General features: G+C 43.1%; 1 protein-coding gene across 1 annotated transcript in view; it reads left to right on the top strand.

Moving 5' to 3' along the window:
* The window catches only part of WNT7A (Wnt family member 7A), a 99,812-nt gene that overhangs the window by 55,691 nt on the left and 29,161 nt on the right, over positions 1–14,960 (top strand). Inside the window, exon 4 of the mRNA XM_080387112.1 lies at positions 6,014–6,285. Within this exon, the coding sequence (XP_080243238.1) occupies positions 6,014–6,285 (272 nt within the window). The remainder of the gene's footprint in view (positions 1–6,013; positions 6,286–14,960) is intronic.

Below are 14,960 nucleotides of genomic sequence, written 5' to 3'. Positions count from 1 at the left end.
CATTGCCCCAAGGTCACTGCAGTTGGAATTCCCATCAGAAGGTTTTCATACCTGCCTTCAGATGTGTCTTGTGAGTACATGTTTCGGTGAAACAAAAAGATTACATTTCATTAGAAAGGTAGAAGAGCTATCTCCCATCGCAGGGTCAGTACGTGGTGCTTCCTACAGTAAGGCGGTGGAGTGGAGGGATCAGAGCTGTCTGGAAAGGGGAAGCTGCTGTTTGGACTCCAAAATACTGGCTGTGATTTTTGTAATGCACGTCTTGACCAGTAACTTCGTAAGTTTAAGGAAAGTAGTCTCAAAAATAATCACTATACCTGGAGTGTTTTTTCTCCAAGAATGTCATGTGTTGATGAAACAAATTTTAGCTGGTGAAAGTGGGCAGTGACTAAACTCCCCCAAAGTCTCAAATGCCTCTTAGAGCAACTCACTTTATTTCTGCTACTAATCTTTGCAAAGAACATGCTGCCAATTTATAGGGAACTGGCATTCTCATTTCAAGTCAGAACAATATTTTAAGGCACCAAACCCCTCAAAACTTAGAACCATTACAGAAGGGGGAAGAAAAGGGGGTGGGGGGGGGAAGGCTTAACAATTTTTATTAATCACACATGCTAGGTTAAAGAAAGATAAAAATAAAAAGCCTGCCAAAGTAGACATAGTCTACCAAGGAAGGAGAAGGCACACCCCAAAGTAGGCAGAGGATGAGTTCTGTTCTTCATTTTTCCTAGCTATGAATTATGACCTCTATAGAGAGATGTGAAGTAATGTTAGCTGTGGCACATAATTGGCAAGGTACGTTGTATTTTCCATCTTTATATTTTCACAATCATATTTCAGCTCATGTCACTGCAGATAACTCCCTTGCTGACCCTTTGGCTTTAAATAGCAGAAAATACATCCCATGTTTTCCAGTGAGATAAATAGAAATTTATCTTTTTTTATTTCACAGCTCAGTCAGTTTATGAGGGGGACTGATAGGGTGGGCCAAGCTGTTTAGAATCACACTTAGATCCTGAGAGTTACTGAACTACTGAGCACTTACCTGCAAGTAAATCCTTTCTGTATCTTGCAGGCTTAGGTCCCGTTTCCCTTGCAATATTAAGGTATTGGATTACTTTTTAAAACTAAGTTCTCATTCTTAATCAGCGTGAATGAAGATTTTCACAATCTGTTCAAATTTTTAGGATTAAACTTAAAAAAATTAAGTTAGCTAAATTAAAACCAGAATGCAGACCACTCTTTGCAGCTGATACACAGGCAGGCCACTTGCTGATCAGCCAAAGCCTAGTCTCACAAACATTTATGTAGAAAAGCAAAGATACACGTGCAAGCATTTGCAGGATTAACACTCCAAGGTATGCATGAGTTGTGTAGAGTTAGGCTCAGTGTTAGGAGAGCCACCTGTGCTTGTAATATTTATGTTTGCGCTTACCTGTGATAATCTTAGTGCTTCCTTTTATGACATCTGACACTCTGTGATGGTGATTGACTGTGCAGAGCTGAGAGACAAAGTTAAAGACAACTTGGGATTGTCACGTATTGCCCAGTGAACGGTCTAAAGACAGGACTCCAGTGCTTTGGAGGACAATTTTTATCAAGAGTGGAGCTGCAGAAACATTGGAAGCTGTGGATCCAAGCTGTCTGCCATCAAAGCAAATGGAGCTGCAACACACCACGTACCTGATCGAAGTCCAGAAAAAAATAGAAAGAGCAGTGAGATATGTATGTCCGACATACGAAGAAAAGCCTCCGTGTTCACACAGAGCTGAAGCACTTGTTTAGACTGAGGCAGCCCCAGGTCTGGATGGGGGGAGCAGCGCCAAGCAGACACCAGTGCCCACACCCCATCGCCGGGCTGGGTGCTGGTGGGTGGCACTGCTGGGGTCAGGCACCTGGGGGGTCTCCCCCCTCCCCACCAGCCCCAGCGCATCTGCACTGAGTTTGAACACCACTTAGGCTATTGCAGCGGTTATACCTGGACATGCTGCCGTGGTTAGAAACCCCTGTCAGATCTCTGGCCTTGTAAATGACCAGAGCAACCTCTGAGAGACTGTTGGCTCCTTTTCTGACCCTGCTAAGGCTTGGAGTTGGGCTCTGGCCTGGGTTTAACCTTTGCTTATTTGAGATAATGAGAAGAACATGTCATTCGGGAGCTGAAAGGATGGCTTACCATTTTGGTACACATCTAGCTAACTCTCCACCTTTCTGCACAGCCCCTGTTGGCCTCAGGCGCTCCTTTTGCCAGCCAACTCATCGCAAGTGGGTTTGTGCGCACCCTTGCAAGTCACTGGCTGGAAAAGCCTGCATTAAAACCTCTTAAGTTGACCTGCATCTGGGATCACAATTTGCACCAATCCTCCACAAAGATCAACTGATCTGTTCATTATATGCATTTTTAAATTAAATTATAATTTTTTTCCAAATACATACGTATATATATCTATATCTAAAATCATAGATTTAACTCCAGTTTCAGTTTAAGGATGGATTTAGTGGGGAATTGACTGCAAGAAGATTTAATTCCTGGGTCTCCACCCAATGCTTCTAGTGAATGGGTCAAAAAATTCTTCAAGAGACAGTTTGAATAGCTCTTGCCAATTGAGTACATTTTATTTAAATTCTCTCCAAAGCTCTCTTCTCATCTCACTGTTGAAAACACACCAGTTTACTCTTCCAGCCACCGTCTGATTTTTCTAGCCATCTAGAGAAGATCAAGACTGCAGATTAGACTTTTCCTCATCCTCTCAGTTATACAGAATAGTGGAACCCTTGACATTACCATCAGCTTATTAACTATTTTTGCTAGGAAAGAAGTGTTTTGCTTTTTCTGGTCGTTAGCCAAAGTGGGCTCTGTGTCTCACATGGTGTGATGCATTGCTGCCAGTTCTGTTCTTTCCTTAGCCTGTATTTTTACCGTATCTTCTGCGTTGCTAGCTTTCTTTGTCCCTCTGAACTGGTGGTGCTGTTCCCACCTATCAAGTATTTTCTGACATACAGTCACCATCACCTTAAAGTAAATATGAGAGAGACCCAGTATTGTGTTGATATCAAAGCCTGAACTTTTTCTAACACTAAGATCTTGATTTTTTTACTACTAAATTTCCAGAGGGAAAGTAAGGCGCAGGTCTAAGTTGGCTGTCTGATACACATAAAAAGTATAGGCTGAAAAGTAAACAAGAAAGAAAATAAAGGACAACTCAATTATTCTCCCACATTTCTGGCTTCCAAAAATCATATCAGGTCATTTCCCAAATTGTTCATCTTTGGGAATCCAGAAGTGATGAGGCTGCACCTTTCAACCTACCCATATTTTGAGATCAGACTGAGGGTGGAGCCGTGTTTCCCTTGTCAGCCTACTTTAGAGCATCAGCAGAAGCTCAGAGGAAAGTGCCACCTGCAAGAAGCTGCTGTTTGAGTGTACCTTGTTGCAGCAGTGTTTCCCTCTGAGATCCTCCAGGGATTTCTGCTGAAACCAGGAGTACAGCAGTAGTATTCATTATTTAAAAGTGGCAGGAAAATGCATGTTCTCATGTTAACTCTTTTGGTTACAAAAAACCTTGTTACGCTGTTTTGGTATCCAAAGCACTGTCACAGAGGAGGCTGAAAGGGAACTAAGCCTACCCCACCCTGCATGCTGACGTTTCTATGAGCCAGACAAGGGCAATGAAGTTTAGAAAAGTGAATCATTTATGGAAAACAGGGATAGTTTGATGGAGATGTGACAAGCCTGTGCCACCTTATCGATAGCGCACAAGTGCCAAGGTACTTCCCACCTGAATCAATTCCTCCAGACACTTGCTTTGTTTACCTTGTAATCTCATAGCTTTTAGTTTTAAAAAGCTGCTAAAGTTCTGCTCCCCTCACCCATCTCCCCCCCCCCCCCCCAAAGGACAAAATAACTTAATTTGTGTAATATATTTCATGATCAAGCTTGACATTGGATTTTGATTCTGCTTGTGCTGCCCTCTAGGAAGCTAAAGAGCTGCTTAGTCTTTATAATGTTGAGAGTGTCAGATTAAAATGATCTTCCAGTGTTATGTATTTTAGATCTTGAAAACAGCTTGGTCTAGATCAGAAATCATCCAACCAAAGGAAAAACAGAACCATATGCAAATTTCAACTCAATTTTTTATTTTTTTATGCTGTCCCATTTGCTGCATTATGAAACAGAAATCTGGTGTAATGCTTTCCTTCCCTCCGAGTAGAGAAACTGAGACTTCTTATTGTACTTGCCCCTGTTCATGAGTGGATTTTTCATAGTGTTGTACTTGAAATAATGAGGTTGTTGTTGAGTATAAACTGGAGGAGGAACTAGAAAGGACTGCTGGTCCTGGCAGATTCATTCTGCAGTGGGACCACACTTCCACCTGCCTCCTCTGGTCTCCCCACACAGCTGCACAGAGGCACTAAGCACAGCTCCAAACACACTGGGATTTCTATCCCACATCCAGATTTCATTAAAAGCCACTAGTTCTAGAAAGCCTCATCTGCAAAGTCCACAGTCACAGCAATTCAACATTTTATGATTTTTTTTTAATAAGGGGAAGCAAGAAATCTTTTGAGGAAGTCTGATACTCAACTACAAGTTCCTTAATAAAATACAGTCCATAGCAATATCAATGGGAATATGGCCTATGCTAATAAAAGGGCACGAAGTCGCCTATTAACAGATTTTGATTATGTCATCTTGTTTTCCATTTTACTTCCTTGCCATAAGGAAGCGAATATTTTTCATTAAAAGAAGCATTTAGTGACAAGTACAGAAATCTAGATCATATATGTGAAAGGGATGTAGCCAAGAATGAAGTGCTTGTAAGATTTCTTTCCCAAGTGATTATTTCTTTGTGAAATCCAATAAACAGCAGAAATGTGCTTGTTTCATGTGTAGTAAACTATTGCCAGCAGCTGAGGTCTGCCAGAACTCAACTGGCGGGTGTTTGGAGAAGGGAAGCTGATCTTCCCATCTGCCCTCTCCTAATTAAGAGCCTGATTCTGATCCTATTGATGCAAGGGTACATTTTGCCATTGGAGAAATGAGAGTAGGGGCAAGTTCTTAGTTTGGGAGATTCAAGAACGTTTAAAGGGCTGTTTGATATACATGAGCAACCTCTGCAACCTCCTTACATTTTGAAGAGGCCCCCTCTGAGCAGAACTGGTTCCAAAAAGTCTCATAGATCCCATGGGATCCACACATGGGAAATCCACACACCAGAATGTAAGAAAGCTTCAAGAAGATAAATAAAATCATAAAGTGAGAACCCCCCAAAACAAACAGAAGCCTGTCATTATAGCCATATTGCACAATTAACCTCTTCCTCACAGCCCTCTGGTGAGGCTGTTACTTCGCCTTGCTTTTGTCATGGTACCTACAATGGGTCAGGATTTTTTTCCATCCTGTGAGAAATTTTGAAATTAAACCCAAAACTTTTTTCATTGAGTCTGCACAAATGTCAATGTTGAAAACCTTGTGATGCCTTCCGTGTGGAAAAAAAAAAAGTTCCAGTTTGTTTCAGTTTTTTCAGAACAAGATTTCTAACAGAGGTTGTTTTCCTGTAAAAATACCTTCTAGTGTAGAATTAAATTTCTAAATAAAATTCCATTTCTGAGCTGACTTTTTAAAAAGCTGGATATGGTTGTTTTAGCAGTTTCACCCCCAATTCCACCTATTTTCTTTTTCTTTCTTTCTTTTTGAGCTGCACTCCAGCAGTGCCACCCCACCATTTTGCTATAAAAAGTTTAGTTTGACTACTTGTAATACTGTCTAGAAATATATACGTAAAGTTGCCTAAATAATACTTTATCTCCTACTACCTCATGGAGAGCTATCATTTTAGAGAGTGAGCATCCACAGAAATCAATACTTAGAAGAGTAGAGACCTGCTTATGCCTGCAGATTTACAGCACTTCTAATAATAGCCTTCTGATGTTTGCACTGCAGGAACTTGCTTATCTTTTTCTAACTAATGTCACCATGTTGCATCATGTATTTACGGCACCGCTTTAATTTCAGGGAGCAGAGAGGCAGCATTCACGTACGCCATCATTGCTGCTGGAGTAGCACACGCCATCACGGCTGCCTGTACCCAAGGCAACCTGAGTGACTGTGGTTGTGACAAAGAAAAACAAGGACAGTACCATAAAGAGGAAGGATGGAAATGGGGAGGCTGCTCTGCTGACATCAGATATGGAATAGGATTTGCCAAAGTGTTTGTGGATGCCCGGGAGATTAAGCAAAATGCAAGGACACTCATGAACCTGCACAACAACGAGGCCGGGCGGAAGGTAAGTCCCTCTGCTCTCCTCAGGTGCAGCCACCCCCAGCCTAGGACCAGAGGTGGGGTCAGATCACGAACAGCACCTGAGAACTACAGCGCGCGTGAACGCTAACCTCATTTTACAGTAGACAAGTAGGCACCTTTGTGAATTATACTAGCTTGTTGGAGCATCTGTCTGTCAAGTATTTGTCTAAATGTTACTCTTTACAGCTGCAAAAAGAAAAAAAGCAAACAAACCATTTTATCTGGAAAGTCAAATGATACTTGTGATAAAAAGCTTGCCTGCTACTGTGTGGGTGAATGGGATTCTCATCAGGTTCAGACATGAACTTCTCACTCATTTGAAAAGGGATCGTTTGCAACCCAACTGATTAAGCCTTGCTCTTTGTGCGAGGACTGCATCTGCAAGGAGAGAAATACTTTAGCAAAAAGACCACAGGCTGTTTCACTGTTACACCATTTTATGGATTTGGTTAATCATTTTGCACAGCAAGATTCCCGCCCCCTTCCCATTCTTTGGGACTGGGTAGCTGAAAGCAGCTACTGCAGAACCAGCGCTTGGGAAGACAGGAATCCAGCAGCATTCCACACACACACTTCCTGGAGTTCCTGGACACTGCACGCCCCGAATTTGCTGCCTTTGCTGTTCGCTGGGCGCAGCCAGTTTTCTGATTGTCAATGGCAGCCGTTCCAGATGCAAGGCCCAGTCTGACCTTGCTCCTCAGATCTTTGTGGTCAGCGTTCTCCAGCACACCTCAGGGCAGCCTCGGTGGTGGAGGGCTGTGATATATACCAGCTAGTAATAGCCAGGGGACGTCTGTGTGCTCCCACACGGCCATGTGCAGGTACAGTCTGGAGCTGCTTTCCCCACGGGAGTTACCATTTTGTGAATCACATCTTACAGAATGAAGGTAAATCCTCTTGCTTTCTTAGCTCTCTATTTTACCTTCTCCACTGTTTGCACTCCTGTGCATTAGTACCTGATTCTTGCGGTGTCTTAGTGTGACTTAGAAACAAATGGGAGAAGGAGGTTAGGAACAACAGCTAATTCGTGGGTACTATTTTTGTTGTGGTAATTACCTGTAGGCTCTGCAACATCTGTACTTATGCTGGGGCCAAGCAAATTGTATTGAAGAAAAGCCATTTCCATCCTGAACAAAAGCCTGGCCTTTTATTTAATGCTACTGTAGTAGTTTTAGAGGTGACATTATGTTTTTTTCCTCTGTCTAGTATCCCTAGTGCCTGTGTCTGGCTCTCTAGTGAAAATATGTCACTTCAAAACCCTAGCAAAATTAGCACTGAATTCTGAGAACAGCTCAAGGACCATCCATTAATATTTGCTAAAGAAGGGATCCGAGACCTTTATTACTTGGCTTCTGGTAGCGTGAAGGCACACACTGAGAAACCTGGTAAAACACCAAGGCCCACAGTCTGCTCTGCTATACAAGCACAAATCCACTGAGATAAAAAATAGCAGAGGAGTTTCACCTTTGGGGGAAAGCTACTTCCTTGAAAGATCTGCTTTTATTTGATAGGTTCTGGCAGTAAAAGATTCCCAAGAAATGACACACCAGCCTACAGAGAACTGCAAACATAGATGGAACTGGCTGTTGCCTAGAATTTTTTTTCCAATGCAAAGCTCAAAGACATAGGCAAAAACATCAGGTGGCATTTTCTGTCTCCATTATCACCCAGGTATGGACGTAGAGTAGAGGAGGAGGGCTGCTGGTCCTCGAGCTGGCCTGTGGGAAGGCAAGGCATTCAGCAGCTTCCCCCTGAGGACACGAGCTCCTTGCGTTTCTCACCTATATGTGCACAATTTGCTGTCTAAAAGATTATGTCTGGAAGATTCAGCTCTACACATTGTTATCTGGGAGAACAGTGGTGTGTGCTATCTCTGGCGATCTGCCATTTCTCCAGCAGGCTCAGGAACTGTTCTGATCGAGAGATATTTCTACGCTTCTTCCTGCATCCCTTACAGAGCAAAATTACTGATCTTTGTTCGAACAAATCTCTGTTTGAAATCTGCAGGGAAGGAAAGAGTAACATGACTGAGAAGAGGCATGTTGCTCCACCATCCTGTACAGAGTGAATAAACGATGTTTTTGCTAGAGAGATTCCTTTCAGGCTTTGCTCTTATGTGAAAGATCACAGTATTTAAAGACAATTGGCAGAGGGAGGCCATTAGAGGTGTTTGGCAAGCTAGGTCTCTCACAACCTAACCCTTTCACAACAAAGACGGTCTTGTTTTGAGGTGGTACTCTCCCTTTTGGAGCAATATGGATCTTATCAGCCTCCACACAATCTATTCTTGGTGGCTTTCCTCTGGGCTACACATTCTTGTCTAGTTTTACTTGCCCATGGCTAGGTTTGTGATTATACTTATGCACTAGGAGACAGACTGGCACCTACTGGGCTTCCAAAAATAAACTAGATGTTCAATTCTTATTGATTTGTTATCTCCACCTGTAGGCATCACTGCTCTCCTCAAAAGCTGGTCCCCTCTTCTTCTTTGGTCTTGCAATGCGAAGCTGCACTGTGTGCTGTGCCTGCTCCCCGGGCACTCAGGAATGATCTGTGCAAAGGTCCTTCTTTAGGATGATACCAGCTGCAGGTGATCCAGGATGCACTCTAATAAATTACACATATATTATTCTCTAGTTGTCTTCTTAAGAATCACTGGTAAATCAATCTGTTCCACCTTGGTGAGCAGGAGATGACAGATTTCTCACTGCGGCATATGCCTGCTGGGCATAGCCAGGAAACTGAGCATAGGTAGGACTGCACGGTGTAAACCAACAGAGAACCCCCAGGAAAAGTCTGATCCAGACTTTTTGGAGATCCTGTTCAAGATTTTCCACCTTCTCATAGTGTTGTTTTACCTAGGCAGATGTCTCTCTGCCTCCTGTGGTGCCGACAGCAGTCTCCCTAAACCTTCCGAATACATGACGTTGTCAGAGAATGATTATCTGTCAGCACTTTCTAGAAGTAAATGAAAATGGACTGTGTCAAATGTGGAGGATTTTAGAGGTCATAGGTAGAGAACATCCATGTTCCTTTTCCTCAACAGCCTTGGTAGTGCAATGCTTGAAAAATCCTTGTGTGCATGCCCAGGGTGCAGGCAGAAGCACCCCCACCCGAAGCGGCGTGTGTGAAGTGCCTCCGTGTCCTGCTGCTCCCACACTGCAGACTAACCAGGGATGGCAGCGGTTCCTGCGGAACAAGCACCCCTGATGCCTTCACAGCTGAGGCGGAACAAGAAACAGTTTTCCGTGGTGTTAAAGGACAGGGCTCTTAACGCTGTTTCTCTCCCTGTCTTGGTGACGAACCAGCAGGACTCAGCTTTGTAGCACAGCTTCCAAGTTCCCAGGCTACTTGGAAGGGAAAGGGGCAGAGTTCAAAACAGGGGTCACACCCACCCTACAAAACTGGCCCCAAGCAGCCCGAGAAGCCTCACATCGTTCATCAAACCTACTGGAGAGCAGCTATTTCTGACCTCCAGAAACAGAATTTAGGGTGTCTTTCCTCTTCAAATTAGTATTTCATGAAATGCTGATTCACTGCAGGAAGAAGCAAGCAGTACAGGGAGAACAGGAGGAGAATTCGTAACAGCTGGGTCAGAAAAGAGAGATAAAGCTTGAATTAATTTAAGGTATAATTCTGATTTGCCCTGCAAACTTCCATGTGATAGGTTATAATATCAAGACTGAATTGTCTGTTAGCAAATTTGTCTTCTCAAGTACAAAGTTAATTAAATTACTGTAAGTAACACAATAACGTATGCCTGAGAGATATTTATGCTCCAGGAAATAAAAATGTTATTCTCCAAGTTATCCTGCTAAAAAGTAGCAAAGTAGGTGCTGAAAGGTTCTGCATATTTTGGCTGTAAACTTTTAATTTTGACAGTATGGCAAGGTACATGACCAGATTGCTCTCTCCTCTCTTTCTCTCTGTGACATTGAAATTCCACGAATGGCATCTTGCATCAGCATTACATCATATTAAGTATAATGCAATATTATGAGTCATTGTTATAAATCATGGGCACAGGCTGCATTAGAAGGCTTTTGCAATTCAAGAGCACATCAAGGTGGATTTTTATTCAGCCTTTCTCTTTGGAGACATACCCAGGTGCACTAACTTTAGGTAACTAATCGGTAGCATTTCAGTTTTCCCTTTCAGCTCTAAGGCTCATAGGAGAAGTGCAGTACATGCCTGACAGAGGTGCTGCAAATATCAAGCAAAGCTGTGAGAAACCAGAAGGTGTTTCTGAAGTGAATCATGCAATGATCATAATAGACCGAAGTGTTTAGTATTTTATCCTTTAGGGAAAGTTGTAATAACGTTGAAGTGAAACACCAGCATTTGGAAAGCATGGGGTTCGGGAGTTCTCCCAAGCTATTCTGTAAAGCCTACACTTATGACACTCACTCCCTTTACTTGCTAGCATCTCTGACCTCAGGAGATTGCTGCCATATAACTTTCCTGAACTTCTTCCAGTTCTCGTATAGTGTGCAATCACTACGGCACTGCAAGAATTTAACTACTCTCTAGAGGAGACAGTTATTTCTACTTCATGCAAGATACCTTTTACTTTAACTAGCCTATTAGCCTGACTACAAGAAGCAGCACAGAACACAAGCTCTTGCAGATGAACCACTTGTAAGGTTGTAAGCATCTAGCACGTTGTTAGAAGGAGACAAGAGCAATAAAAGAGGCGGCCAAAAAATTTAACATTTATAATTCTGCTGAATATAGGTGTGAAATTCTGGAGCTTTAGTAGTTTTGCCTGAACTAAGTCTTAAGGCACGTGAAAACATGGCACTATTCCTCCTTGCACTCGCAGCTGAGTTAGCTGCCTGCCATGGGCAGGGAGTGCAGCTTGTGGGCTTGCAGCCCTGCCGGGGTGGCCCTGCCCCGGGAAACCCACAGCCTTCTAGTGGGACCCCAGCAGTCCAGTGGCTCCTGGCAGGAGCTCCATTTCCAGAAGACCATCAGGCATGCGTACTGCCTGGCAAGCGTAGTGCTAGCAGGGTACAGTCGGTGTGCAAGGAGGACACGGGGCCCATAGTGAAACCAAAAGATTCCTTCCCACATAGATGTACTGGTTGTAACCTGGCCCTACCCAACCTCTGCACACAGTGCAACTGGCTAACAGTAACCAAAAACATGTACTTCTGTGTTCGTCTATCTCTCAGCTCCATCAGAAAGAATGTCTCTAATGGCACACGTACACCAGAATAAAGCTTGCCTGTGTCTGGGGCTGCTGAAAATTACCATAGACTCCAGAGAGTCTAGGAGACCAGCTTCGAGCAGAACAGAACTGGGTGAGGCTGCCCTGATACTCCTGGCACTAGCAAGCAAGTGATATTATAGTATCAGCAGCACAGCCACGTTTCTTGGAGTTCAGAACGTTACAGTGCCCTTGCAATTGCAATTGCACTTAACATTTTCCAACAGTTTTTCACTTTTTTTTTTTTTTTTTTTTTTTGGCATGAGCACAGAAATATTCCTGATTTTTGTATTCAGAAGCATCTAGTTCTTAATGTCCTTAAATACAAAGATGATGAATGATTTTCCTCTTTACTGGTAGATACTAACTGCTTGGGAAACAATCACAGCTTAGTACATTCCTGATTTAGAGTGGCTTGAAGTTAAAAAACATTTTTCAGGAGTAACTTTCCGCTTCTAGTTACACATTCCTGTGAGGGATCCTGAAGAGAGAAGCATACCCAGGACTAATTGTGATGCCCACTCTTTCAAGAGCTTGTTCATTTACACCCAGCTCCCCTTACTACTCCCTCACTTGGACCTCCATTGCCAACAGGGTTGTTGAGCCTGTAAGAGCAACAAGCACGATGCTCAGCCCTGTGTTGCACCTGCACCACACAACTGCCTGAGCCCTTTCCAAGGTTTCTTGCTGATAAGAGACCAGGAAAAGACCTTGTATGTGTTCATTCCCATGGGAAGATGGGGAGCTCGGTCTGTTGGCAGATAGATGCCCTTGTCAGTAGCGGCAGTAGCAATTCTGACAGACTTTAACTGTAGGTGTTGAGACCCCTGACGGATGAGGTCGGTAGACATGTTAGCATGCAGCCTGGCAGTGGAGAACAGGGCAGAGCAGGGGCATTACTGTACATTAACTGTACAGTACAAGAGAACAGGGCATACAGACATTAACTGTAATGGAGATAACCATGCCTAAAACACTGCGCAAGCAACTTTCAGTTACACAGCACTTCCATACAAAGCAATAGTAGTCTTAAATCAAAAATGTGGCTCTACTGCTAAAATGTCACGTAACTTCTAGAAAATCTGGTGTTAGGTGCACCAAATATGCCTACGTAGAACGCCCTGTTAGCTGGCTCGCTTCATTAAGCCGTACAATATTTTGCCTGGCTTAAACCAGGCAGCCAGAGAAGGTTTATGCATGTGGCTTGTGCCTTACTGTGACCAGATGGAATATGTAAAAAGCACTTCTGACAGATCAAGTGATGTGGCTATGAGGTACAGGCAAAGGGGAATGTCCGCCCACAGACCTGGGACCAGTTATAGCACATTATCTGAGGTAAACCCAGTCCCATTCCGCCCTCCAGTTCCCGTGCTTTGCAGCCCTCGTGCTCGGAGCGCCTCCCCTCTCCCCCAGCACTCCAGCCTCAAGGCCTGGCACCACAGCTACAGTTCAGCGCAATTAGAAAAAAAGCATTAGGTGCAACAAAGTCTTCCCTTGCAACTTCATCACCACACGTTTGCTGGGGGGGGAGGGGAAGCAGGATTTCCAGAAAGGCCAAGCACTAAATTTGGAGGAACTCCAATTCACTGAATGGCAAAACTCCCATTGAGGTTGGTGAGACCACAGGACCAAGCTGAGTGTTTCCAAAAATCCCATTCCTCCTGCTGGGTGTTTGCAGAGCGCAGCAAGACTCTGCTGGGCAATTTCCTGGGTGTGAAAAAAACGCCCCAAACCATCCTGTGCACTCTTACAGTATTTTGTTTATATTTGAAAGGATCAATGTACAATTTTATGGCTTTCCTACTTTCTTTAGGTTTCTTTTAGTCTTTAAAAAAGTCTGAACCTGACAGACAAGGTCTGCATCTCCTCAACAACCCAGGTTAAAGATAAAGGGAACGTTAATGTTAGTCTAAGTTATGAGAGGGAATTGGACTGCACAAGAACTGTAATCCGCAAGAATGAATTTTCATTCCACTTGTCCTCCACTTTCAGCTAATCAGAAATTGTGATACATGGTCCTACTTGTATTTTGGCTTTCAACTCCCTCCTATATCTTATGCGGTTGAAAACTGAATTCCTGATTTACACTGAAGATTAGGGAATGATAAATGCTATCACTTACCTGCAGTCGCAATTTTAGAGGATTCTGGCATTATGAGCAAAACATGCATTTCATGTATATGATTACCAGAGCTGACAATCTGTCATGCTGCTGACAAAGATAGCTGAGACTGAGGGCCAGGGTCTGTTAATAAATAACAAAGATCTCAAATTCCAAACTTAATGTCATGCACCTTTTATAACTGAAATAATCAGATGCTTGCTATAACGATTAATTTGCTCAGCAAAGCCACTGGTTGGGTCACACATTTTTGGACGTTTTCTAATTTAATTTGGTCTTTCTCTTTGGACAGTTAGGGACACTTCTTCCCACAGGGCATACCCTTGTCATTCAGTACTCAGAGGTGAACGTCATCTAGACAAAACCAGTTGCTATATGGATTATTCCGTTCTCCCAGTGTTTTCAGCAGATTTGGCATGGAACCCTTGGTAGAGTCTTCGGTGTCTCTCATGTCGCAGAACAAACCCCCTCATTTCTAAACAGCCATTACCGACTGGAAACAAATGAAGCTACACAAAGCATAATCACTTCAAATCAAATACGTGCTGTGTCTGGGTATTGTAAAACTTATGCCGATCATGTAGTAGAAGTTGTAGGAAAGAGAAAACTTAGCACCTATTAGCCTTAACTCTGGCTTCTGAGCATGGCTGTTTTGCCTTGTATTATTTCTATTAACCTGCTCTTTATGATGATTTATTGAGAAATTAAATCAGAATCCAAAATTTGTGAGCTTCATACCTAAATGTAGGTCTATGTTGTTGCAAAATTTTCAGAAAGAGCTGATGAGCACAGTTCTGCTTCTCCTGTATTCCCCAGATGACATTCGTCACACTTCAAATTTAGGTTTCCAAATGTAAGACTCATTTCCTTGCATAAAACTAGACACTTCTGTCTCCATATTCTAGCAATTTCATCAAAATCCAACAGAAGACAGGTATTGGCCAAGTTAGCAGGAAACTAATGCTTAGGCCAGGCTATTCACTGAGAACATTTTCAATACACAAGTAGGCAGCATTTATACTACACAAAGTTTACACTGAATTATGTTGGAGATCTTGCGCTGAGCAGTGCACCGAGCACTCATTCATGACATCTCTGATGAGGATATACATTCATCATGTAACTTTAGGTTTGTGCGGTTGAATCTCTGCTACCATGCTGTATCAATGGGCACAGAAACTGGAATCTTCTGCAGTTACAACCCAGACCTGTATTGTCTGAGCTGAAAGTATCTCCAGGAACATTTCCAAGATCCTTGCAAGGATGAGTCAGTAACGTGAAATCAGTCACCTGGGCTAAGTAGGAACAATACGTAACAAAGGTTTTG

The sequence above is a fragment of the Falco punctatus genome (assembly GCF_963210335.1).
Source record: "Falco punctatus genome assembly, chromosome: 4".
Lineage (NCBI taxonomy): Eukaryota > Metazoa > Chordata > Aves > Falconiformes > Falconidae > Falco > Falco punctatus.
The sequence above is the reverse complement of the archived record's forward strand: the minus strand, read 5'-3'. Positions and strand labels throughout refer to the sequence as shown.